Raw genomic sequence first — 26,122 nt, forward strand, 5'->3', positions numbered from 1 at the left:
TTTACAACTGACTTTACTGAAGTAGAACATTGCACAGTTTTGAAAGAAAAGCATTCCCTTATAAAGCTGTGTGAATCGGTGTTAAATTATCATTATCACTATTACATATTGCCAGGATTTGCATATCAAATTTTAGCACCAGAGCTTTGCTTGTTCTTCACCTAAAACAAAGATGAGGAAGTTTATAACCCCTGCTCCAAACACTAGGCCTCCCTGGCAGCCTAAAACACATGTAAAAGGCCTGATTTTTGCTGATCTTATACTATAACAGATACATGAACGTGCCTGTATCGAACATATAAGCATAATAAGTCTCGTCAACTTTTTGATAAAATACATCCCAGTTTATAGTGGAGTCACACGGGGTGTGTTAACACGGTTATGTGTTATGCCCAAAGATTAAAAAAATAATAATAATCAGTATAAGGTTTCATTTTTGTCGTCCTCATCTGATTATTTGATTATATTAAATGCCTTAAAGCGTTTTTTTTTTTTCCGTACTTTTGTGGAACCAAGCACAACAGCAGCACCAATGGTCATAAGAAAAGCAGCAAGGCTGGGGCTGATTTCTTTCTAGCCCAGACTGTAGATTCATGCAGCATTCATTTAGTGACATTCATGTCAGGTGATTAGTGCTAGACTTCATATGTACATCCATAACACATCATCAGCAGTGACACAAAAGATGCGGGTGCAATACAGTCACGGGTGTAATGAACGCAACCTCATGTTGTAAAGCATTGCTCAACTTTAAGAGTCTCATTATTGAGCTGTTATATACAGTATATTAGATTTTAGCCCTCACAACTAATATCAAAACCTGCCATTACTGACGTCTAGACATGATGTAATGTCAGTGTACAACCATTTTGGGAGATATTGCTATATATAGATATTGTTTATAATTTGGCTGGTGTTGGTCTGTAAAAGATGGGATGTGATAAGCAGATGACTGAGATCTTGGAGATCCACTGAGATGTTCAACTAACCTGACAAAGCAAAAAACTAAAACAATACTGTAATCATTTCATTTCATGTCTAAGGCTATAATATTTAATTTAGTACTGTTGACACGCCTCAGCACCCAGATGTATTTAATTCACACCCCTTTGTGTTACACAGCCTTCAGATAATGTGTCGATATTACATTACTCTGTAAAGCACCTCCGTCTCAGCACATCAGCCCAATCTCAAATGACGCCCTACTCCCTATATTAGTGCACTACCAACGCAGGGTACACACACAAACATTGTGTTTTCAGTGTTGTATGTACTGGGTGTAATTCCCTGCTTGTGCCCAGCGTTCAAATTCACATCGACCCTGTGCAGCAGGATAAAGCGCATTTCTGAAAATGAATCAATGAACGTGCTATGTAGTTCACTATATTTTCAAAGGCTCGCAATTTGGGCTCGAGCCCTCGCGTTTCTTCGACTGCGGCGTGCACGGCGCGCGTTCACGTTCCCAGGCACGCACATCATCGCACACAGTCTGGCGGAGCGTCTGGCCGCGCGCGCACAGTCTGCAAACCGGGCGCGTGTAGGAGGGGCGAGCTGAGGGAGAGATACCACAGGAATGACAGGAGGAAGCCGCCTTGCCCCACATCCGCATTTACTCATTCAACTCACTTCACTGGAAAACAATAACGCCCTGGATACGCACGCTTTACGCGCATCTGATCTCTTTATGCTTCCTGCTCGTTGTTTTTTTCCTCCTTTTTTTTGCATTTTTATTTATTGTTTATTTATTTATTTCTATTTGTTTTCCAAAGTTACCGTATCCGAGGTGTCCATGACTGTTTACATGCAGTTCACACGCAAGAGCGAATGATGGTGAGTGAAGACAGCTTATAGCGTCATGCACACATTTTTTCTGGCATGGCATATTTTATTCCGCTTATTTCTGCTGCTATAAATGCACGCTTGTTTGTTGGCTAAATAACAGGAACGCGTCCTATCCGCCAGTAAGTACACCGAGTACCCGGGCGAAGCCCCCCACACCCTCCCCAATCCCCAAATCCCCACAATACCAGTCAAATGGGTTACAAAGGAAAGCGTCAGGCTGAGCTCTAGCATATGGACAGAGCTAGAAACGTGTGTTTGTGTTCCAGATCACACAGACTGGAAAAGAAACTGGATTAAAGGAAGTCTAATGTCCTTGGTCTCTCTCTCCAGCAGGACGCAGATCTTACCTGTCCGTGTTTATTAAAGCGAAACGCACTCTCTGGCGCGCCTTTAAAGCGCAAAACTCTTTTCAGTACAGAGAAATGAAACACAAACAGGGTTCCACGGGATCACGGGACCGTGTGTTTTCATGTAAGAGGATTTTCAGTGTGGGAGACAGAGCACGTGCTGTGAAGGCGAGGTGGCTCAGTGATGTACGAGTCTTTTGTTGTAGCTCTTTGTTGAACTGGGCATGAACAAATCTGCCGCTAGGTGGCGCATTTTAAACACCTCGCACATGTGCTTAATGTGTTTCCCTGTTCTATCAAGTCCATTGTAAGCTCACGTACAGTTCTGAGCTAAAGACCTGTGCCAGGTTTGTTAGAGCAGAAAAAATACTAACTTGGGCTGAGCTGCACTCTCAGAAGAAAAAGGGCACTAAGCAGTGCTTAATTTGTAAAACATGAGGTACCAGAACACCAAGGGAGAGGTGATCCAGCAAGTGGACAGGGCAGGGAATAGGTCCCAGAAGACACAACAGTGCTCCAAGCACTTCATTTAATACAGTTATTGAATGCCATATGCGTAGGGATTAGGGGTGTAAACCTCAGGCTTCCACACGATACGATACGTTTTTTTATTTGTAAGGCAACGATTCCATATGTGACGATACCAATGAATCTGCTATGATCCAGTTTGATTTAATTTTAGTAGCCACTGATTGATGTCACCAACTTTGTGTAGAATCTCGGGCAGGCCTATTGTTAATTCGCAAATGACGACGATGTAGAAAAGGACTATTTTAAGTATCGGAGTTATGGCCAAGCCTATTTACACATCTGCTTAAAAATATGAATCATTTTTTTTACACACCAGCTGTCCTTTTTCAATAATATTCAATTTACACTCAATTATAATTGAACATAATCTATTTATAATTAATTACAATCAATAATATTCAATTTATGATTGTTGCAGATTCATTTCTATCATTGCTTTTTAAACCGATGCATCGATCCAAATCATCTGATCTTTACACCCTTCCTAGGGATTGCAACCATAATATTTCAGTGCTGCTGTGGGAGGACTGGAGGAGTCAACTGCGCATATCCTGTGTTAAATTTCACAATGATGTGAGCAGTTGTGCTCAACCTCACAACAGTCATATTGCTCAGAACGCTAGGCCTTACAAAAGTACATTATGCCCTTTAAACAACATGACTCAAATATAACAACACAAATAGTGATGTCAGTGGAAGAAATGTCTCTCTTATCTTGCCTAATTATCCAAATTACTCCACAACACAATCATGTAACTTACAGTCTCCTCCCGATGTCACAATTTGCTCTGCTTGTCGGTGTCCTTTAGAAATCCAAAAATAAACATAATGACAAAAGGGTTGAATGTTGTGTGATGGGCCAACAAGTTTCAGAAACAGAGACAATGTCTCCCCTGGCTTTTTTTTTTTTTTTTGGCATCTTGTTCAGCCTCATCTCTTTCGCTAACTTTTTAAAGAAATGACAGCAAAGTCAGCTGCAACAAAGTCATATTCATGAAGCTTGAGTACTGAATGACTGATAACCTGAGCACAAAAATTGGAATTCAGGTGACACATAAAGATTAAAATTATATTATTATAATTTTTTTTATTTGATTTTTATTTAAAAAAAAAAAAAAAGCTGCAGAGGTACCTGATCCATGTAAATAAGACGCCCAGAATGGAGGCACTTCAAATCTGTGAGGTCCAGGTCAGGCATGATCCAGCACAAATTAAGTACTGGTACTAAACTGTCCCTGGGGTGGCACCTTTATCCGTGTCTTAATTAGACTAATAATTACCTTTAAAATTGAAAGGTCACTATGCACATTTCTAACTAAAACATACTAAAGGTACAAAAGGTGTACGATTGAGAGAACCACCCCAGTGACAAGGAGTGGTACAGTTTAATACCCGTTTTTTTCTGAAAGTGTATACTCTAGGGTTGAATTCAAAGTGAAGTAAGCCTACATACAGTTGTTGCACACAAGCTTTTGGCTCTGTACAAACTATGTGGGTCTCCTTTCTATCTTTCAAGGAAAATTGAAACTTTTTAATACCACTTCAGGTCCCTGGGTAGTCTGTTTTCCCCACAGTGACACTCCTTCTCCTAGTACACAACAGAAGTGAGTGTTGGGCCTTGAAACAAGCCACAGCACATCGGTTATAACATTATGTTGGTTCTATCATCTTTGTGAGGTACTTTCAGTACTTAATTTGTACCAGATTACACTGGAACAGGATTTGGCACCTCTGCAGCTTTTTTGTATGCAAAAGTGTATGGAGCAGAACAAGATGCTAAAAAAAGCAAGGGAGGTGTCGTTTCTGTTTCTGAAACTTGTTGGCCCATCCACTCACAAAATTAAACCCTGTGCCATATGTGAGTTTTTTAGATTTCTAAAAGACACTACACTGGGTACATCCACTGACTTGCATAGCTATATCATGCCATGCTTACACATAATATGAACCTTGAAACCAAAGTGAATTGTAAATCACACACTTTTCTTCTGTAATGTAACATAAGAGTTGGGCAAAATGTAATTGATTAGAGACTGCAAGAGGAAATATGTATGTACATATATAATAAACATATAATATATAATAAAAAAATCTTTTTTTTCTTTTTTATTAATTCTTTTTTACATGATTGCATGATTGAAACAGAAAACTCAAGAATTATGCCCAATCTGTCATGTGCCATAGATCTATTTCTGTCATTTCATTATGGGGATGTTTGGTCCCCACAAACACCTGCAAGCTATAACACATATATATACACATATTAGATGTAATATGGTATAACACATTATATTATATTATTACATTATATGCAATTGTAAAAGAAAAGTGCAATTGTGGACATAACAGCTGAAACTGGGAACACTGATCACAAATACATAAACACAGACCCAAAGTTGTATGAACAGTAGTCTTAAACTATATCCACATTGTTGTGAATATCTCTACTTATTTCCATGTTTTTGCACATCTGTAAATCAAACTTGTTGCCATTGTGTGTTCTTAGGAGCTTTATTCTGAATGAATGTTGGAGTCTCTCTCTGCATTGATTGAATAAAGATGCTGGAAGACTTGAGTGGGACACACACCAGACCAGGCAACCTTAAAACAGGCTCATTCAGCTTCTCGGCCCTGGCGTCCCTACCACACTGTCTTCACATGGACTCCAGTACACACCCTATCAGGAGGTAAGATAATTAATCTCTCAGCACAGCTAGGAGAGACCGTCATGATCATAAATCAACAGTGTAATTTAAAAAGAAATAAAACAATAATTCATTATAATGTTTCTCCACATTTTATGGCACACAGTGTTGTTATTGTGTTTCAAGAGAGATCACTAGAGTCAAATCATCATAAATCAATAGTCCAGTGTAATAGCCAGAAACCAATAATCCCTGTATTGGCTCCTGTAGTTTGCCTTGGCTTGACATCATTACAAATGGCACAAGCACACGGACTAGACAGTATAGCACGATAACACTGACTCACAAATTCATCCGTGAAATGTTTAACCTTGAGCTTTTAAATGTGACTCATTTATAATTCACACTCAGTTCCTGCTATCACAGCAGTGTCTGTGGGTTTAATGAACAGACATAGGCACATGAGGACACATTTAGGTGAGCTGAAATCCCAGATTTTGGCTTTAAACTCAGAGCTCCCATATCCTGAACAATCCCAGTTATATTGTGCTACCTCTGTTTATGCATCTCACTGTCAATCTATGCTTTTACATAAACCCTGTCGAAACATTCAGCTGAGTGGGTAAGGTTTAAGCAGGAAATTCCGTAATTTCTTACAAAATGGTCAGAAAGTGTTGAGTAATTTGTCAATAAGTGCAGCTGTAATTCACATCACAGGTTTATATTAATGCGCTTTTTCTAATACATTATCGTTTCTATAGCAACAACTCATTTACAGGGACTTCATGGTGGACACGCTACATAATCTCAGGATAATAATAAATGGATTACAAACGAGTTGTTGTTTAACAAAGAAAATCATATAAATGGTGATATGTTTTTTTGTAAGGTGACATTTATATAACAAATTTGGAAGTGCTGTATGTTTTCTGCCATGGGAAGATCTTCAGGACAGAGGAGTTTGTGCTTTCTGGTTTCTTGGTGACGACAGGTTATGTTTTTTTGTCTCATTAACTTCAACAGATAGAAAAAAGAGGCTGAAGAATGTTATAAATGAATGTTTATATCTGCTACTTACAACAGGAACAAATTTGTGTTGCAGATGTTCCACAACATTAAATGTAACTGTTTATTCCTGTTATAACAGGTAGCAGAGGGCTCTATAGATTACAAACAGCTCCATTAATGGCTAGATGTTGGATTGGAAGTCACTTTAGATAAAAATAATTTGCCATAGAACTTTTATAAAAGTAAACATAAAGAAGTCCACCTTTAAAATCTGAATCAGCTTACTTGCATCATCTTTGGCAAGTGCTTGCTTGGACAGTTTCTCTTTCTTTTTTACTGCCTTGCTTTTCAGTCTTGTTTTGAGGTCGAGTTCTCTGCTCTGAGAATTTCCTTATCAGTATTAAACAGTTGCACTGCTGACCTTCGCTTACGCAACACTGTGCTTGTGAAATTACTACTGCGTTGAAAAAAAGAGAGTTGTATTTTTGTCTATCTGTTTGTACAGGGCTCTCCAGTATTATTTCAGGAACATGAGCATAAATTAAGAGCTAAAAAGGATAACACATGCAATAAGTGATATTCTGAGCTCAGACATGTAGGGTCACTCCATAGTTTCATTTAAACACAAAAATTTTAAGTAGTTTCTATAAAGCACTGATTTCAACATTATTGGCACACTTACGATTAATATTTTGTTACTGTCCTGAAGAGAATACCAGCACTGAATCTCTTCCTGTAATGTCTAACAAGATTGTAGACATTTCTGGAAGAATCTTGCTCCACCTGTCCATGTAGCATTTAGGCTCCTTTATATTCTTAGGCTTGTGCACGTAGACTTACCTCTTCAATTCAGACCACAGGTTTTCAATAGGGTTCAAATGTGGAGATTGAGATGGTCATTGGAAAAACATTGATTTTGTGTTTCTATCTATGGCCAAGCATAAACTTCCTGGTAGATGAAACCAGGTTTTGGAATGAATTTGCCATCAATCTTCACCAGCCACAAAACACCGCCAAGCATCAGTGATCCACCTCCATATTGTACAGGGGATATCAGGTGCCTTTCCTTGTATGCAGCCCCCTTTTTGTCACTAAAATTCTGATGACCAAAAACTTCGGTTTTGGTTATATCTAACCATGATATATGATGCTAACTGTAGTTGTAATAATGCTTGTTGAAGTTCAGGCGCTGCTTTTTGTGAGATGTTCTCAGAAAGGCCTTGTATCTTGCAATGCTTCCCAACAGCTTATTGTTGTGAAAGTGGTTTTTAACAGTTGATTTTGAAACGTGAAATCCACAAGAATCAACTAAACTGTGCAATTCTAAAATCTCTGATCTTTGTGCCCTGTTCCCCCTCCTTCAGCAACCTCACTGTGTACGCATGGGTCCATTTCCAGTTTCAGACTTGTGAAACTTTTTTTATGACCCTGATTGTGCTTAATGGTATTTTAACTACTTAAGTAGTTTATATCCATTACCTGATTTGTGCAGGTCAATAGAATATCTGTCTCTTTTGTGTTGAAAGTTCTTTGGTTTTTCTAATTCTAATGGATGACAAAGGGATTTTACATGTGTGCAGCATCATATTTATACCCCAGGGAAACATGGCATGGTTAAAAGCAGTAACAGAGTTCCTGGGGATTGAAAGCAAATAATATAATTTTTTTTTAAAGAATGACAATTTGCATTTATTTAAAATATTCCTTAGAGGTGTCAGTAATTTTGCACATTATTTGGCACATATTTTTGAGAGAAAATATTATTATTTTAAAAAGTAGTTCTAATGAGAATTATTATTTTGTAATGTTTATTTTATACAATCAATTTCTCATTTGTATGAATGGCGAGCACTGAATGTTATATTACCTTATCTTACCCATATCTTATAACAAGGCTGTGTTTTTTTTTTTTTTTAGATGTGTGTGTATGGATGGATATTTGTTAAAGTGAGGAACCTGCTAATAGAATTAAACGTAAAGAGGAAGGAAATTGATTTCTGAAGAAAGATGATGACTTCTGGCTAGCTATTAACCTCTACTTTCACTTCCCCCTCCCACACCCACCCTGAGTCATGTTTACTCCTGGCTTTGTCAGACTCAGCTCGGGACAAACTGTGCCGTTTCTCTCTCTCTCTTTTTCACATGACCATGAGGACTCTGTACCGGCTGAGGTTAGTGAGCTCTCCGAACCTGAGTCAGCTGGGCAAGAATGAGAAGGCGTCACTGGAGGAGCGAGGATCTGGGCCAAATGCCACATGGAACAGGTGACCTTCATCTACACTGCCTGTCTTTATAAATAATATGCTTATGTTCTGTGTTTGGTTAATTGCCAATGTAACTACACCTATACACTTATGGACTATTAAATGAAATGCATTTAAGCAGTCATTATAGTTTCAGGTATACATTCAGATTATAGATTTTTTTTATAGATTCTGTTCCTCTGTGTTTGTACTTTTTATCACAGCATTCACAATGCAGTTATTGGTGTTTTCCAAAAGAAGGGACTGGCTGACAATGAGCTCTACACACTCAATGAAGGTGTGAGGTGAGTCACTTCAGTTTTACTTAATTCCATTCAGCTGCTTATCAGATCAGAAGCTTGTGCTTTTATATAGCAATTCTGTTATCGGTACCTAAATGGATAGATAATAAATACAACTATAGGGCATAACGGTATGCTTTTATACATATCTTGTGTATTTTTTAATATCACTGCATAATTTCTAACTTAAGTAGAAATCATTATGGTGTATAGTGCAGCAAGAAAATAATTTTAAACATAAAGCAAAAAACGAGTTACAGGTTAGAAGAGAAGAGGTTAGAAAAGTCATGAACAATGTGGGGGCGAATATTTCAGCTTAATATCATAACCAAACACTGTTCAGAGGCTATGATATAGGCCAGAGGTAGTTAATCTTTAGAAATGGAAATGCAAATATTTGAACTATACTATTTTCAGTATCAGTGTCTTATGCATTGTTTGACTTTTTTGTTACATATAATAAGGAAGGAATATCTGACATACTAAAATAAAAAAATTAACACTGTTATACTACAGGTATGCAAACTTTGGCACTCAACTGTATGTAACATATTGTATTTTACACAGTTAGTTCTGGTCCACTAATTTGATTGGTTGAGTGGCATTCCAAGAGTGCTTATATTTCCTATAACCGCACTGGAATTTTTCAGCGTTCACCATGTAAAATTCCATTTCCTAGTTTGAAACAGTTACTACAGTAGAGTTAGTGGCAAACGATTCTTTTCAGAAATATTACGTTTGACTTAAAATATGAAAGCTCATCAGATGAAAAGGAATAAGGGACGCCACTTTTACTGGAAGCACCTTTAACAGGAATGCTTGTCATTTTACAGAGAAACTGCAAAGCCCTCTGTTCTGAAGACTTTCCCATGTCTGAAAGCTTAGTCTTAAACCAGTTACACTGGAGACTCCTCCCAAAAATGTTATATAACCATGTCCTCACAGAAAAATTAATATGCCATATTCAACAACCTGTTTTTGTGGAACATCCACCTTACAAGTCCCTATGAAGTAGCTATTACTATAGAAATGGTAACTTAATATCATTAAGTTAACTAGAATGAGCACATTAATATAAACCTGTGATTTACCTTGCAGCCAGAACTACTGTCAGAGCTGCCATTATATAAAATTAATCCACACCTTATGACCAATCATATTTGAGAATTCAACAGTCCTGGGGTAGATTACATATATTACAGATAAATTATATCTAATAATCTTTATTTATGTGCACTTTTTGAGTCCAAAATCTGAGTTTTATATAATAATCAATATAAAGAATTCAAAGAATTCATAATAAATAATATTGAATTAACTTGAATTAAATAATCAATGAATGAACTATAAATCTATACACATTACAAACAACTACTAAATGACTGCTACATTTTTATGTGTATTTACCATATTTTTTTTCAACTGATACCGAGTCGTACTAATTTATATTGCAATGATAAAAATGTAGCTGTATAGCATAATAATGCATATATTAAACATGATAGGAAGTTCATTAATAGACTTGTGTTTTGTATTCAGGCAGCTGCTGAAAACTGAACTGGGCTCTTTTTTTACAGAGTATCTGCAGGTAAGGCAACGTGATGAAACGTAAGTCAGTGTTGACACAATACACTGATTCATTAAGCAGCCATTAAACATCTCTCTTCCTCTTTTTCCCTCTCTCATTTTTTCCTCCTCTTTCAGAACCAGCTGCTGACCAAAGGCATGGTCATTTTGAGGGACAAAATAAGATTCTATGAAGGTAAAATAACAAACCCTGTAGAGACACCATGCTTCATGACTAAATCACACTAAATAAAATTGTTTAAGTTGTGAATATAAGACTGTTGCAGGGTCTCAGTCCTCAGACTACAACTGTGAATTCTTTCACAGGTCAGAAATTACTTGACTCCCTGGCTGAGACGTGGGACTTCTTCTTTTGTGATGTTCTCTCCATGCTACAAGCCATCTTTCACCCAGTCCAGGTAGCCTAGTCCACTCCATTTCCACTGTCCTTTCACGTAGTGTCCACTACTTTGCCATCCCAGTTTGGTTTGTGCTGTTGTTTACCAGACATTTCCAGTTGTATTTGCGAAGATAAGATAACCCAACCTGCAGATCTAGGCTACAGCACCACCCACTGGTTTTTAAACTTCATACAGTTGTGGTACTGAATACATAACACACAAAGGTGCCGGAAAGTTTCTTTAGAGCAAAGCTGTAGGAAAAAAAAAGTTTGGTTTCGTAGAGCGTCCTTAAAGCACCTTTCGGTTCATGATTCTTTAAGCATTTTGTGTTGTTGCCACAATAAACTGAACAATCCTTTTCCATCACAATGATCTTTCAACATAATGGTCACATTTACAGTGGGTTTTTTTTGTTGTTGTTGTTGTCTGTGAAACCAACAATGGAAATCAATCAACCAACGATGTGTTAAAAACCTAAAAATATTGTTCTTCCATGGTGTCGCTCGAAAAAAAAAAAAATTATTGTTTAGCCTCAGTTCCTAAGCAAGAGAATGAGAAATCATTTGATGCCTGTAGAGTTTGCCATAAAAGTCATTTTCTTTTAGCAAATAGAATATCCATCGAGTCGTGACAAAGGAAGCATTTACATTTATAGGCTATGAATTCGAATCTTTGCACCAGTGTCAATTCAGAACAGTGTGTATTGAGCTCTGTATTATAAAATCTGATACCAAATGGTCTCTTTTTTATTACTAGAATACTGTCATTTAGAGTAATTATTAGATGACTGTTTAGATGAGTTTTCTTTTCCTGTCCCCCCTTCCGTGTGTTTCTTTTACCTGGCCCACTGAAGAAGCCATGGCCTCGAGCTCCGCAAAGCTTACAAATGTTGTTGGGGTTTTTTTCAGTTAAAATAATACTATATACACAATACTGAATGATATTCAATTTGCATAACAGCTCTAAATGATATCATATTTAATCACTTGCTAATTTAAATATATCTTTCATACATTAGATCATCAATCATGTATGAAGATTGCTGAGATGATCGTATTATCTCAGAAAAAGATATATACAGCCCTAACAAGTGTTTTGTGCATGGCTCTCTATAGCACAGTGAAATTGTACTCAGAACTCATGATAGAGCTATCTGGACCAATATAATCAGAACACTGCTGTTATTGATGTTACATTGTATGAATCAGGGGAAGGAGCCGTCGGTACGGCAGTTGGCGCTGCTGCTGTTCAGGAACACTATCACTCTAAACATGAAGCTGGACGAAGCTCTGTCCAGACCACGTGCCCGTGTCCCTCCATCCATTGTCCAGATGCTTCTGGTCCTCCAGGTACATAACAAATATAAAAAGTCAGGCTCTGTGTGTGTGTTCATTTTTCCACACTTGTTAATTGAGTTTGCGGTGAATGATGTACAGGGTGTTCACGAGTCACAAGGCGTGACAGAGGAGTACCTGAAGCTGGAGTCGCTCATTCAGAAGGTGGTGTCACCTTACCTGGGAACACATGGGCTCTGCGCACACGACTGTGATGCCACCCACTGTTCATGCTCTATGGGTAAGAGAGATGATTTAGCATAAATTAGGCGTGTCCTGATATTAAATCAGAGAAAGTTCCTAACTTTTTAATAGTTTCTATGTACCTGTTTCATTTAGCAATTTTGTTACCAAAACAAAAAAGAAAGAAACCTAATGTTTCAGACTCCTTTCAGCTACTTTACATCTTTATCAGCTACTTTACAACTTTAAGCATTCATTACATTCATTACATTTGTTTACTCGCAATTTCTTAGTAGCACAGCTTATAAGAAAAACTGAACTATGCTTTTTATAAAGGACTAGCCCTTGCCTCATCAAGATAGCGTAACGTTTTTCAACTCAGTGCCTTTTTAAATTCTTATTTGATTACATATTGCAATCATGACACAATGATTGAACATGTAAAATGTGCGCTGATGGTTGACAAAAAAATGTACGAAGACACACTTATTTGTGTCTAGGTATAACTTTTGTGCTTTCCATAAATCTGTCGTAGCTATGTTGTATTTAGCAGGGGCAACCTACCCTAAAAAAGCTAGCTATCTTGGCAGCATTCTCCTGAGAGGAAGTGTCATTACTGAGAACGGTCCACAATAAAAATGTTGTGTGTGTTGAATATTGTGGTATCATATAACTGATTAGGATAAATTCTTCTTCCTCATAAATTTACTTGTTCATTGATGTTAGACACTCAGAACAATATCATATGTTTCACTGTTCACAGAAAATCGTTTGCAGTGGTGCTGGTCCAAACCGGCTGAAATCCCCTCCACCAACCCAGTGGTGCGCTCCAAGAGCTACAACATCCCCATGCTCACCCCCGTGGCCGAGTATGACACAGAGGTCGGCTCTGTGGGTAGCGTGGGCATCCGCCGCCACTCAGCCTGTGAGGTCACTTCCTGTATGGAGCAGCAGGGCTTCTCCCTCTCCGTCAGCGTGGAGACGAGCTCCACTCCCAGGATCTCGCTGGACCACGAGCTCACCTTACCTACAGCAAAGCGTGGAGCCACGGCACAGCCTGCTCTCACCCTACCTTCCATCTTTATCCAGAACTCTGCGGGGCATTTACACACTCAGACATCCATTTCGGAGACGGATAAAGCCATGTCTTCACCCACTAGCTGCTCCTCCAGTCCAGAAACCATTGTCATGAAGGGCGTAGACTCTGTGGACTCCGATCAGGATGGGATATTCATCGACTTTTCCCACTGCCGCTCGGACTCTTTTGGCAGCATCAGGAAGACGAGCTGACTTGTGTAACACGCTAAATTCAACCGTATGATTTATTTAAATCACTACACATGAGGCAATGTGCTGATATTGAAATTTTCATATCACACATGTTGCCTACGTGATTAATGGGAGAGCCTGATATGAGAACAGCACTTCTTTAATTTTTTTTCCAAAATAAGAAACCTGAGAAGACACCTGTCCTCACGCTGCTTTCCAAATGGGACAGTCTTTAGTCTTTAATCTCAGGAGCACAAATGCTGTCTAGAAATGCTCACTCTCTAGGCAGCCTCCTCACAAATAAAACACAGAGCTAGTGATGTGTGCGTTGAATATCACTCTGTACTGTATGACTGTTTATCGACTGTGGGTGGCCAGACCTCAATTTGAAGAAAAACAAAAAAAAACAGATACTGTGTTGGATGTTTTATAGCAAACACTTTTGTAAGATGTACTACACCTGTGGATGTATGTTTTCTGGATTTTTAGCTCATTTTATAGGTATGTGCCGTCACAAGGAGAATTTAATTTGCCTCAACAATTCCCCATGAAAGTATAAATAACTTGCAAATCTGAAATATGTAATCACCCAGCATTTTCATTCCTTTCATGCTTGTGCCTTCATCATCCAGGTACAGCGCAGTTTAGGTGTTTAACATCATATTTCATCTTTGCTGCAGCTGACAGGTAAAATATGAATGATGCAAAGTCTATGAACATTCTTACGGTGAAAAGAGAAAACTTCAGATGTCTGTCCAAGAACATGTGATTGTACATGTTTAACATAATCCTGTAAAAATTGTTGTGTATTTTTATGTGTGGTTTTTTCAATAATGCAGAAATTATTAAGGGTAAAAAAATCATGCAAAATGTGAGACAATATGATATGTTTTAGATAAAAAAAAATAATTTGCAGCTCAATTCAGGTAATTGATTTTTATCTATATCTCTTCAGTTATTTTCCTGGCATGACACAATACAATTTTTTTTGCAAATTATAAACATTAGAATAAATATTCAATTCTATTTAGTATTATTTGATATGCAAACTATTTTAAGCATTTTTTTCCTGATCTTGCAACCATAAATATTGGACATTTCAGCTTACAAATGGGCACAGTATGAATCAAGCTGCTTAACAGCATCAGATAATAAGGAGGATTAGTGATATCCTAACATTCATTAGGAAATTAATAGAGGACACTTCCTCAGTTTGTAAGTAAAATAATTGTGTTTCAATTGTATGGCTTTTTAGAAAATGTGAACTGTGTTTTGATTGTAAATAGATTATTTAATTGTTCCATTTCTATCATAAAATTATGTAACAAAGTTTTTAGGGCATATTTATAAAGTTGTCATATGGTTATGTAGTTGTATAGAATTTTTTACACATGCAGTGTTTTTTTTTTTTTTTTTTTTTTTTTGCTTGAGCATTTAGAAAAAAATAGGATTCTGAGATAAAGTGGAAGTTTTTAAACTAGCTTTGTCATTTTTGACAATCTGTGGAAATTAGGTTTATTATAATCTCTATGTTGTTTTATTATGATACTGAGTAACTGTAAAATTATTGCTTTGGCAGTAAAAACACTACCTTTCTTATGGCGCAGTAGTAAAGCCGCCAGCAGGGGGCGCGCTGTACCGGCGCCGGGGTGCTGGGGGTCGAGCCACGGTTCCCTTTTAGTGCTTTTTTTTTTTCTCCAAACCAGTGTTGGCTAAAATTATTGGGTCGAGTTTGCTGTATTTTTTATATAATAAACATTTGAGACTTTCAGTTGTAATTATAACTCTGTAATTATTTGTAATATATTCACCTAAGTAAAAAAAAAAAAAAAAAAAGAATAAAATCCGTAAGGTTTAAAAAGAAGGCCACCGGAAGTGAGGTTTTATAGGCCGAATCCCAAATGGCTCCCTACTGAACATGAAGTGCACTACATAGGGCCTGGGATCTATTATGTCATACTCAGCGTAGTGCACTAGTTGTAGGCAGTGTGTACCGATTTGACTCAGCGCTAATGGGAATGGCTGGGAAGTATCCGTGTTAATTCCGCATCGCTTTAAAAAAGGCATATTTTTTTAATTTGGAGTTAAAGTCTGGGGGTAAACATGTCCGTGGACGTTTGGTGCAACAGAAATACTGTTTTATGATTTTTTTTTTAAAAATCACAAGCTGGACTTTAGGAAACAAAGACTGGGCCATACAAAAGCGGTGTGTTGACGCTAGCCTGTTTGTTAGCTTAGCCTGTTAGACTAGCAGAGACTGTATACACACGTTCATACAAACAAGAAACCAAAATAACAATTGTGTTTATAATCTCGCGATAGTAGTCCTCTGTGCATCCACTGCGCCAGAATGTGTGTTTTCTGATCTCTAAGTGTTGCCAGAAGGAGCTGATTGATTTAGCTCAATTTTAAATGCTAGCTAGCTAGCTTGTTTAGCTTAGCCAGTTGGCTAATCTCGGTAAAGCGGTGTAGAGCCGGAGTCTGGCGGAGCGGTGAAATGGAGACCCACATCTCAAGCCTTTTCCCGGAGATTTTAGCGATGATCTTCAGCTACCTGGACGTGAAAGGTAAAGGCAGGGTTGCTCAGGTGTGTGTGGCCTGGAGAGACGCATCCTACCACAAATCAGTGTGGAGAGGAGTCGAAGCCAAACTCCACCTGAGGAGAGCGAACCCGTCCTTATTCCCCAGCCTTCAGAGCCGAGGGATTAAAAAAGTGCAGATCCTGAGTCTCAGACGCAGCCTCAGCTATGTCATTCAGGGCATGCCGAACATCGAGAGCCTTAACCTGAGCGGATGCTACAATCTGACAGACAACGGACTCGGACATGCATTTGTGCAGGACATTCCTTGCCTGAAGATCCTCAACCTCAGCCTCTGTAAGCAGATTACAGACTCCAGCCTTGGCCGAATTGCACAGTATCTAAAGAACCTGGAGTTTCTGGAGCTCGGGGGGTGCAGTAACATCACCAACACCGGCTTGCTCCTTATTGCATGGGGCTTGCACAGGCTCAAGAGCCTGAATCTACGCAGCTGCAGGCACGTCTCCGACGTGGGCATCGGTCACCTGGCTGGCATGACGCGCAGCGCCGCTGAAGGTTGCCTCGGTTTGGAGCATCTCACTCTGCAGGACTGTCAGAAACTGACCGACTTGTCACTCAAGCACATCTCAAAGGGCCTGAGCAAACTCAAAGTCCTGAACCTGAGCTTCTGTGGCGGCATTTCAGACGCCGGAATGATTCACCTGTCGCACATGACCCAGCTGTGGACTCTGAACCTGCGCTCGTGTGACAACATCAGCGACACAGGGATCATGCACCTGTCCATGGGCTCGCTCCGGCTGTTCGGGTTGGACGTGTCGTTCTGCGACAAAGTGGGAGACCAGAGCTTGGCTTACATCGCCCAAGGACTTTATCAGCTCAAGTCGCTCTCGCTGTGCTCGTGTCACATCAGCGACGATGGAATCAACAGGATGGTGCGGCAGATGCACAAACTGAAGACGCTGAACATTGGACAGTGCGTGCGCATCACAGACAAGGGCCTGGAGCTCATCGCTGACCACCTGACTCAGCTGACCGGCATCGATCTGTACGGCTGCACCAAAATCACCAAACGGGGACTGGAGCGGATAACGCAGCTCCCGTGCCTTAAAGTGTTGAACTTGGGGCTTTGGGAGATGACTGAGGGTGAAAGGGTTAGGTGATATCTGATCAGGCATCAAAACTTACACTTTATACTACCTCATTTAACATTGTCACCATGTTTTTATTTTTATTTTATAAGAAATGTGAAGGAACTTTTAATTAGTTTAGTGTTATGGAAATAAGAACACTGAACACCCTTTGGTTATATTGTTTAATAGTATATATTTCTTAAATGCCTTTTTATTAGTAAGTGGATAGTTGAATTATTTTAGGGTGTCTTGTGGCACTATTCTTTAAAAAAATATTTTCTCACTCTCAATTAGATTATACTGACATTATGCTGAATGCCTTAAAGTATTACCATCATGTTGGGAGCTCTAGTACTGCTCTTATAATTAAATATGGATCAGTGTTCAAAGTAAACAGTTTTTCCATGCTTCTGACAAAAAAGTGTAACATCCTCCTTAGTAAGATGAACATATGCAATTTAAAACTGTGTAAAAAAAAATATATATATATATATATATGGTCGATTTATTGGTAAGATAATGTTTGGAATGTCTATTTTCCTATGCTAAAAAATTAAAATTGTTTTTGAAATTGTCTGCTTATGGCTTTCAGTATGAATGATCTGTTACAATAAAATCCATACACTATGTCAAGCAATATTTAGTTATGCTAACGGATCACATATGTCATATTCGATTATATGTGATTTTAAGGATATATTTATATAAAAACCATACAGGAAAAGAAATGAAAAACAAATGGTACAAAATTATCAGCTGCCAGTTACTGTTATTAATGAGTCAGTCCGTGTTATAAAAGTACTCACAGTGCCCTGTTCAGGAAAATGCACCAGGGTTTGTTTTATTGTGAAATTGATATCGTATTACCATGTTGCCCAGCCCTGTGAAGAAGAGCTCCAGAAATAAGCAAGTAATAAGCAAATTTTTATAATTTATTGAAAACAGCGAATCACATCATTGTCAAAGGACTGATGTTTATAACTGATGTTAGGATAAATACTGATTTGCATCCATTCTCATGTGGATGGACTTTTACATCTGTTATCTGAACATTATGAACACGAACAAGAACAGTTCAGAATAATCACCTTCTGAAACGTGGCAGCTATTAATCCATGTTACATTCAGAAAGCTCATTAAGTACATAGCTGTATGGTGTTAGCACTGTGTACAAAATGTAAATGTAGTCAAGCTGAGCTGATCTAAGGCTATACATGCACAGATATGTCTGTATCCGAACAGCTGTGATGATTAAAAAATTTGCATCTCGTATATTTACTTTAATTGCACAACACCGCGGTAGTGAGCAGGAAAATCAGGTTTGTCCTTTTACTCCTTCACAATCTGTGAATAGTAGTTCTGGACTTGGTAGCACACACTCGCACTACACATCATTTACCACTTTGCATTATAATTGGAGCTATGATTTTAATGTAAAAAAAAAAAAATTCAATGAAATTTTATTTAAATGTTTTTTTTTTTTTTTGCCTTTAGACCTACTTATCCATGCCCAGCTGAGCCAAGGATTTATATGGCACATATTTTAAATCCAGCTTCAAATGGTTCAAGGATTTACGCACTGACAGATGCATCAAAGCTAAAAGTGAATTGCTACTTAAAAAAATATCTCCAGGAGTTCTCAGTATGTAACATCAATGAGGCTCATTTATCATTCTTTTAGTAAAGTGTGTGTAAAATGTTCTTGTACGCCAAACCGAACTAAGAATCCCCACCAGGTTTACAAAAAATGCCAATCAACCGTAAAGTGCAAAGTGCTTCATGGCACAGCTGAGTTACATTTTGTGATGCGCACAAAACTCCATTAAAGGTAAAACGCTTAAACGCTGAAACTGCGTCTCTTACGTGCGGCATGCAGTACATCTTCCAGTAATGCCACTCAGCCATCGCAGCACCCCGGCTACCGCAGACACACACTAACTCTTCCTCTTGTTATAACATGCTATTAGTTTTAAAGAGCTGTTCTTATTTGTCTTTATTCATGGATTTATTTTGGATTGCTTTCTTTCAAGTCATAATATGAAACAACTTCATAGAATTTTCACTAAATTCGTGTGTGGAGTTAAAATAAATAAGTGATTTTAAACTTGTCAATATAATCCATATATAAAATTGTAGTAACTCATCTAATTATACAGTTTGAAGCCAATCAATCAGGATTCACGTCTGTGAATTTTTCTTCATTCCTCAGCCACTGACTGTGGGAGGCATTATACTTTGGCATGATATCTCAAGAACGGGTGGATGAATGTTTGTAGGATTTATTATTGTCACCAGCAGATAAACTGTTCAAATTTTTTGGACTTGATCCAAACAGGGTCAAGGTCACAGCAAGGTCAAATGTCTGAAATACTTTTTCTTCAATAGCATCCTCTACGTTTGAAGAATATTTTAAGGGTATTTCTGGCGTACAAATTAGTAACAAGAAGCACTAGACTTGTTGGTGGTGGAGGCATCGAGTTCGACTTGTTGAATAAATACACTGGTATCCAGCTTGATAAATGAGGCCAAATGTACACGCAAATCATAAAACTGTCTTAGACGTATTAGCCACAACAATTCAGATAGGATCCTCTGATAACACATAAAGATATTAGTTTTTCAAAGAAAATAGAAACACAACCATAAATACTGTATACATTAGTTCATTGAGCAAAGCATGGCATTCTTTATTTATCAGCAGAATTTTATCTAAGAATAGTGCTACAGTACATTACGTGCATTAGGTCAAGGCTCCAGAGTTTTGAATAAGTGTGTGGAGTGTAGCGGCATGGTGGAGCAGTGGGTAGAGTTGCAGCCTCTCAGTTCCAGTTCCCTGGTTCCTTCCTAAACTCAGGTTACTGTCTGTGCATGTTCTCCTCATATCTGTGTGGGTTTCCTCCCATGTGTGTGTGTGTGCATGGTGCCCTGCGATGGACTGGCGTCCCTTCCTCATGCCCAGAGGTCCCGGGATAGGCTCTGGATCCACCACGACCCTGACCAGGATAACGCGGTTACTGAAGATGAATGAATGATTGAATGACCAATCTCATCAACTTATTCTAGTCCATATTATGATCTCAAATGGTTAATTTTCTCTTGTTTTTGGTAACGTCTAGCTTTATTTGAAGTCATACTGACACAACCTTTACAAAGCTGTAATTGTTTCCACTGGGTACCTCCAGCTTTTCAGCCCTGTTCATTTCCAAGCCGCATACTGAATGTGACTTGAATGTGACATGTCCCTCTCATGGTGTGAGTGCATATTAATGCCATCACTGTTTTCTGTTAAAAAAAAAAAACTGTTCCAGCAAGAGTGCTCAGAGACTTTTGGATATGGAACCAAAATCTTACATTAAACTCATTAATTTCATGCAAAACCCATGCATGTTTTATCTGACTGTGCGAATGTTTTTGTACTTGCACAACAGCAGCTGCTTGAAGGTGTTCTTGAAGGTGGCATTGCACAGGGCGTAGCAGGCGGGGTTAACCGTGCTGTTGATGTAGCAGAGCCAGTAGCCCAGCACCCACATGGAGTTAGGGATGCAGGGGGAGCAGAAAGTGTTGATCAACACCATGACATTGTAAGGGGTCCATGTGATCACAAAGGCCAAAAGAATAGCCATGATGGTCCTTGTAACCTTCCTCTCTCTGGAGCACCCGTTTTTCCTTTTCTTCTTGTTTGGAGGCATGAAGATCAGGGCCACCAGACTCTGTTTCTCCTTGTGATGGCTGGTGTTCTGATTTGCACTGTTGCCTTTGGTTTCTTGGGATGAAATTCCCAAACAAGTAAGTTTGGCATGGCTTGTTCTTACTTGAGGCAACGTCTTCGTTTGAGTGCTCTTAACGTCACCATTAGAAACCGCGTCCTCTCTCTGACCGGATGAGGGCAAGATGCTGAATGATGTGGAGTCATTTTCACTCTCCCTGTCCTCACCTGGGCCAAGAGGAATGATTTTTAAAACACACTATATATATTTTTTTATTATTGCAGAGCCTGATTTACATAATTTTACCAGCATCTCAGCCTTATGATGGATTTGGTAATAGCAATATCAATATTTAAATTCAATTTCAGTTAACAAAGTACAAACAACTCTGCTATACAATTTTTGGAAGACAAAAATTCTGGCAGGAACAAGGAACATTGACGTGAAACACCACCAAAAGACCTTGGGGGGAACAGGGTTGGGAGTTTTTCCAAAATAATTACTCATATACACATATTACATGAAATAATTTCAACAGTAAACACCAAAGAATATACTATATTCCCTCACAATGTTAAAAAGACCTTCGTATAGCCCCACAACTTGTGAATTAGCTAACTATAATCAATCTATATATTTAACTTGATAAGCTTTCCCACATGTTTTCTGTCAGCTAGTGTGTGTAAAGAATCACTCTAGGACTGAGACATTTTAATCCGGTCTATGTCAATAACCATATTTTAAAGTCACCTGTAAGTTATTTAAAAGTCTTACCTATAATAGTGCTTGAACAAATGTGCCGTACTTGCAAATCCTCTGCTTCCTTGCTTTCCTTCTTCTGTCTGTTCTCCTCAGTGGCCAAGACAGTGGCCTGAATCCTGCCCTCCTGACTAACCCCAGACGTTTTGTGGCAGTCTTTCTTCCTGACTCGGCTGCGACTAGCCTTGGAGATCTGCCAGTACAGCACACTCATGATGACCACAGGTAGGTAGAATGCAGCAATGGCCGTGCCAAAAGTGACTGCAGCATTGGAAAAGAACTGAATGTAACATTCGCTTTTGGGCACTGTGCGCTCACCCATGATGAACTGCCAGAAGAGGATGGCTGGAGCCCACAGGACAAAGGACAAGATCCAGGCAGCTGCGATCATCATACCCGCCATCCTGGTCGTCCTCTTGACTGGGTAGGTAAGCGGCCTGGTGACGCAGAAGTAGCGGTCAAAGCTGATGATGAGGAGGTTCATGACAGAGGCGTTGCTTGCCACATAGTCAAGAGCCAACCACAGGTCACAGATGACGGGCCCTAAAGGCCAGAAGCCAATCACAATGTAGATTGTATAGAGGTTCATGGAAAACACACCAATGATGAGATCTGCACATGCTAAGCTGAAGAGGAAATAGTTATTAACTGTCTGGAGGCTCTTATTGACCTTGATGGAGACAATGACCAGAACATTGCCGATAACTGTAATCAGACTCAAAGAGCTCAGTCCCAGAATGATGAGCACCATCTCTGCCAGCTTGAAAGGACATTTCACATGCGGATTTGTCTTATTGCCGTAGCTGAAGCATACAGCAATACTTAAGTTAGATTCCATCTTTCCCGGGTCTGACTGTACACTTATACCGCTTTGGATCTTCATCATGACCTAAGCGCAAACATAAAGACCCACCGTTAGACATGTAGAAATGCAGGTGGTACGTTTTATTTCAGGTAGCAGTAAGAAATTAATAACTGCAGCAAAAATTTCCTAAATTAATGCTTGGTACTCCCCATATTGGTTAGAGACAGAAAGAGCGAGAGAGGGAGTGTGTATATATGGGGGAGTCTGTTTGCCAAACAAATTAACTTTTCAAACAGTGTCTGCCTGACATTATATTTATTTCCTTTGTGCAGCTTGGCGCCAGATTGCTATCAAGTCAAGAGAGAACAGGTGTGTGAATGTGTGTTTAAATGGGGTGCCAGGGAACATGGAAAAGTGACAAAGGTGTTCAGTTAATCTCTGTACATTTCATATACTGCAATTTATAGACATGCCATTTTTACAGAAATAATATTTTAGCTTCAGATGCAACAGGATAAAAGTATACAATTAGATATGATTTGAATACCTGTCACATTGATATATTTATTCTGCAAATATTCTTTAATCTTTTGAGCAGAAAAACCCAGTTGTATTCACCAATGAATAATTAAATTAAATTAAATGTGGTGTTTTTTAAAGACTTTATGTTCACAGGTTTTACGCTCTTAGCCTGATTTCCTCAGAAACCATTTCAGAGCAGTCTGTTCATCATCAGATTTCAAGTCCACACTGTGTGTGTGTGTGAGAAAAGACTGTATCGGCTCTAAGACTTCAGAAGTACCCCACACATTTCTAGCCCATTAAGTGCTCCTGCGCTTGTAGCTCCAACTTGCATTAATGAACTCACAGGTCCGGATGTCAGCAGAGACAAACCAGTCACACATCTCTGCCCATATGCCAGGGTTCCTGCTTGTCTGTGTATGGCATCTAAATCTCCAGAAAGTAAATAGTGAAATACCAGACACGTTGAGGTAGAGACAGCGCTCATAATATTATTGCGGGCTACTGCGAAATGCCATCTCTATGTGAATTAGGTTTGACACCTTGCTGGAGCACTTAGTGTCTGGCTGCTATGTTGAAGTCAGGCTGATAACACTGCTCCTTGTTTCAACATTACTAAAACAAAATCTTCTCACCTTCACCAACACTCCGGCTTTGTATATTCCCAGTAAGAGGTTCAGTGTTAATGAAAGAAAACAACACTGTTGGGATGTTATGATGATGATAACGCGCTAAAACAACTTGCAGGCTTATCTTGTAGGTGTATTATGACTCGGATCATAGGTTAAAATGTTCATTTTTTTTGTTAAATTTAATCGTACAACAAGCCCTTTTCAACAGTTGTCATCTCTGCACCATGTTCTGGTTAGGCAATCAGTAATGTGAGAAATATCTCATTAATGTGGCAAGGAAGTGCAAAATGAGAAGTGGCTAGAAAATTTGTTCTCTGTTAAAATTGTTAAGCAAGTGTGTGCGTGCGTGTGTGTGTTTGTGTGTGCTCACCTTTAGACATTTTTAGCTTGATTGTTTGATGCTTCACAAATACTAGTCTATTGACACTAACAACAATTCTCAAATTGCAAAAATAAAACTATAAAAGATTTAAAGAACAGCTCAATAAAACGTTTGTAGGTAAGAATAGAAATAAAATTAAATAAAATACAATAATTCTGGATGTGAAACAGTTAAAATAATTAAACTAATTTGAACTATATTTATGTTTAATAAATAATTATTTTTAATAACTTTACGGTTAAACCTGACAGGTAGCCTAAAGCCTACATTCTTAGAAAAAAAGGGTACTTAGTGTACTTATCTGTACCTTTTATTGGGGTGGTACCCTGGAGGGAAGGTACAGCTTTGGTACAGATAAGTGTGTATGTTTTACCTGAAAAGGTCCATGTATTATACATTTAAAGTGTTAATCTAAAATCTTAATAAAGGTAAAAGAGTGGTTCTTACAGTCCATTTGTGTGCCTTAAACATCTTGAAGGTAAACTGCACTCACATAACTGTGTAAAACATACACACTAAAGGCACAAAGAGTGCACCTCTGAGGGTACCACCACACTGGTTAGTTTAATTTTAGCACTTTTTTCATGAGAGTGTACTTAAAGCCTCAGCTAAATGCTAAACTTATTAATGACACTGTGTAAGTTTCTATATTTTAGTTGATTTAAACAGTCAGATATCGAACCGGACACCTAATTACAGAGTTATCACATATATTTTTCCCTCCATGCCCCTGTATTTACCTTCTCTAGCACAAATTCAGCCGTTGTCCGTCCGCTTCAGAGTAACCGTGGTCGGTGATGTTAAACATGCTAACACCCAGGTTTTCCTCTCAGTCCTTTGCGGGGTTTGGGGGTTTGTAGTTTGTAAGTTTGAAGACTGTGTGTTTTCCTCTCAGTCCTTTGCGGGGTTTGGGGTTTGTAGGTTGTGAGTTTGAAGACTGTGTGTCCTGTCTCTTCCTGGCGGTGAATGAAGCTCTGGGAGAGTTTGCGGGTGTGTAAATAACGTCTGGGGGCGTAGAAACAGACCTCCAGTTTAAGGCAACACAGCCATGACTTCCTTTATCTTCTCAGCACCACGGATAGCGTAATGAACGTAGCTTGAACTTTAACGTGAATGTTGTAAACGGGACGTCTTTTCTGGTTTAGAAAAAAACAGATAAGGTCTATATAGTTTATGTCTCTCTCTCTCTCTCTCTCTCTCTGCCGTAGTGGAAGTTGAATAACCGTTGAGTTGCACGTTTCATCGCTCGAGGTCATGTTTTTTAAAATTTGAATTTTTTTCAGTTACGCCATTTTGGACCTGTAGGTGAACCAAACGTCCATTTTGCTTAATATAAATTAAAGTTAAATTTACCTCCCAGTGAGTGCCCTTACTGCCTGGGAAATTTAACATATATTTTCATCTGTTTGACCGAAGACTTCCCTGCTAAAAAATTAAAAAAAATAAAAATATATATTTAAAAAAAAAAAAAAAACACTCATAGAATTTGTAATGGTTTTAATGGTTACAGTGGGAATTGTATTGGTTTTAATGGAAACTATAATGGTCCCTGTGGGTCTTTACTGGTATTGCCTTCTATTGGTGACATGTTAAGTCTAGTGGATACCATTAAGGACCAATAATGGTAATGATAATGGTTTTAATGGTTAGCTGATGGGTTGTAATAGTATTTGTAGTGGAAACCATTAGAATTTCAGTGATGTTTCTATTGTTTTTTTTTGTTTTTGTTTTTTGTTTTTTTTTCAGCAAGGTTCAGTTTCTTTTGGGAGTATTTGGCCTTGGTCTCTATTGCCAAACTCTGACATGTAAACACGTTTCTGATGCGTTAGGGATGGCGGCCTTTCTGCAGAACTGTTTAGCATGACCGGCCTGCTATGCGTCTTTGAATGATAAAAGCAAGGTTGTTTTATTGGCCACAGAAATGTCCTTGGACAACACACACCTATAAACAGTGGTTTGTGAAGATCTTGAACA

The 26,122-nt window shown here is 38.6% G+C and overlaps 3 protein-coding genes across 3 annotated transcripts; 2 read left to right on the top strand and 1 right to left on the bottom strand.

Moving 5' to 3' along the window:
• The first annotated feature begins 1,495 nt into the window (after positions 1–1,495).
• On the top strand, positions 1,496–15,822 carry prr5a (proline rich 5a (renal)). The gene is made up of 10 exons (XM_034306177.2): positions 1,496–1,830; positions 5,227–5,407; positions 8,527–8,637; positions 8,841–8,921; positions 10,458–10,506; positions 10,623–10,680; positions 10,812–10,903; positions 12,094–12,234; positions 12,322–12,460; positions 13,166–15,822. Exons 2-10 carry the CDS (start codon positions 5,280–5,282, stop codon positions 13,690–13,692), a joined length of 1,326 nt encoding a protein of 441 aa, XP_034162068.1. The 5' UTR covers positions 1,496–1,830; positions 5,227–5,279; the 3' UTR covers positions 13,693–15,822.
• A 146-nt stretch (positions 15,823–15,968) lies between these two features.
• Positions 15,969–17,637, top strand: fbxl14a (F-box and leucine-rich repeat protein 14a). Its single transcript, XM_026917480.3, is given in 2 exon segments — positions 15,969–17,353; positions 17,355–17,637. Coding segments are annotated over 2 exon segments (1,209 nt in total). The 5' UTR covers positions 15,969–16,168; the 3' UTR covers positions 17,379–17,637.
• A 618-nt stretch (positions 17,638–18,255) lies between these two features.
• chrm2b (cholinergic receptor, muscarinic 2b) lies at positions 18,256–25,369 on the bottom strand. The gene is made up of 3 exons (XM_026917318.3): positions 24,889–25,369; positions 21,823–22,696; positions 18,256–21,275 (listed from the first exon to the last, which is right to left on the bottom strand). The coding sequence occupies exons 2-3, from the start codon at positions 22,691–22,693 to the stop codon at positions 20,731–20,733; spliced, it is 1,416 nt and encodes a 471-aa protein (XP_026773119.2). The 5' UTR covers positions 22,694–22,696; positions 24,889–25,369; the 3' UTR covers positions 18,256–20,730.
• Between the last annotated feature and the right edge of the window lie 753 nt (positions 25,370–26,122).

This window comes from Pangasianodon hypophthalmus, chromosome 7 (genome assembly GCF_027358585.1).
Source record: "Pangasianodon hypophthalmus isolate fPanHyp1 chromosome 7, fPanHyp1.pri, whole genome shotgun sequence".
Lineage (NCBI taxonomy): Eukaryota > Metazoa > Chordata > Actinopteri > Siluriformes > Pangasiidae > Pangasianodon > Pangasianodon hypophthalmus.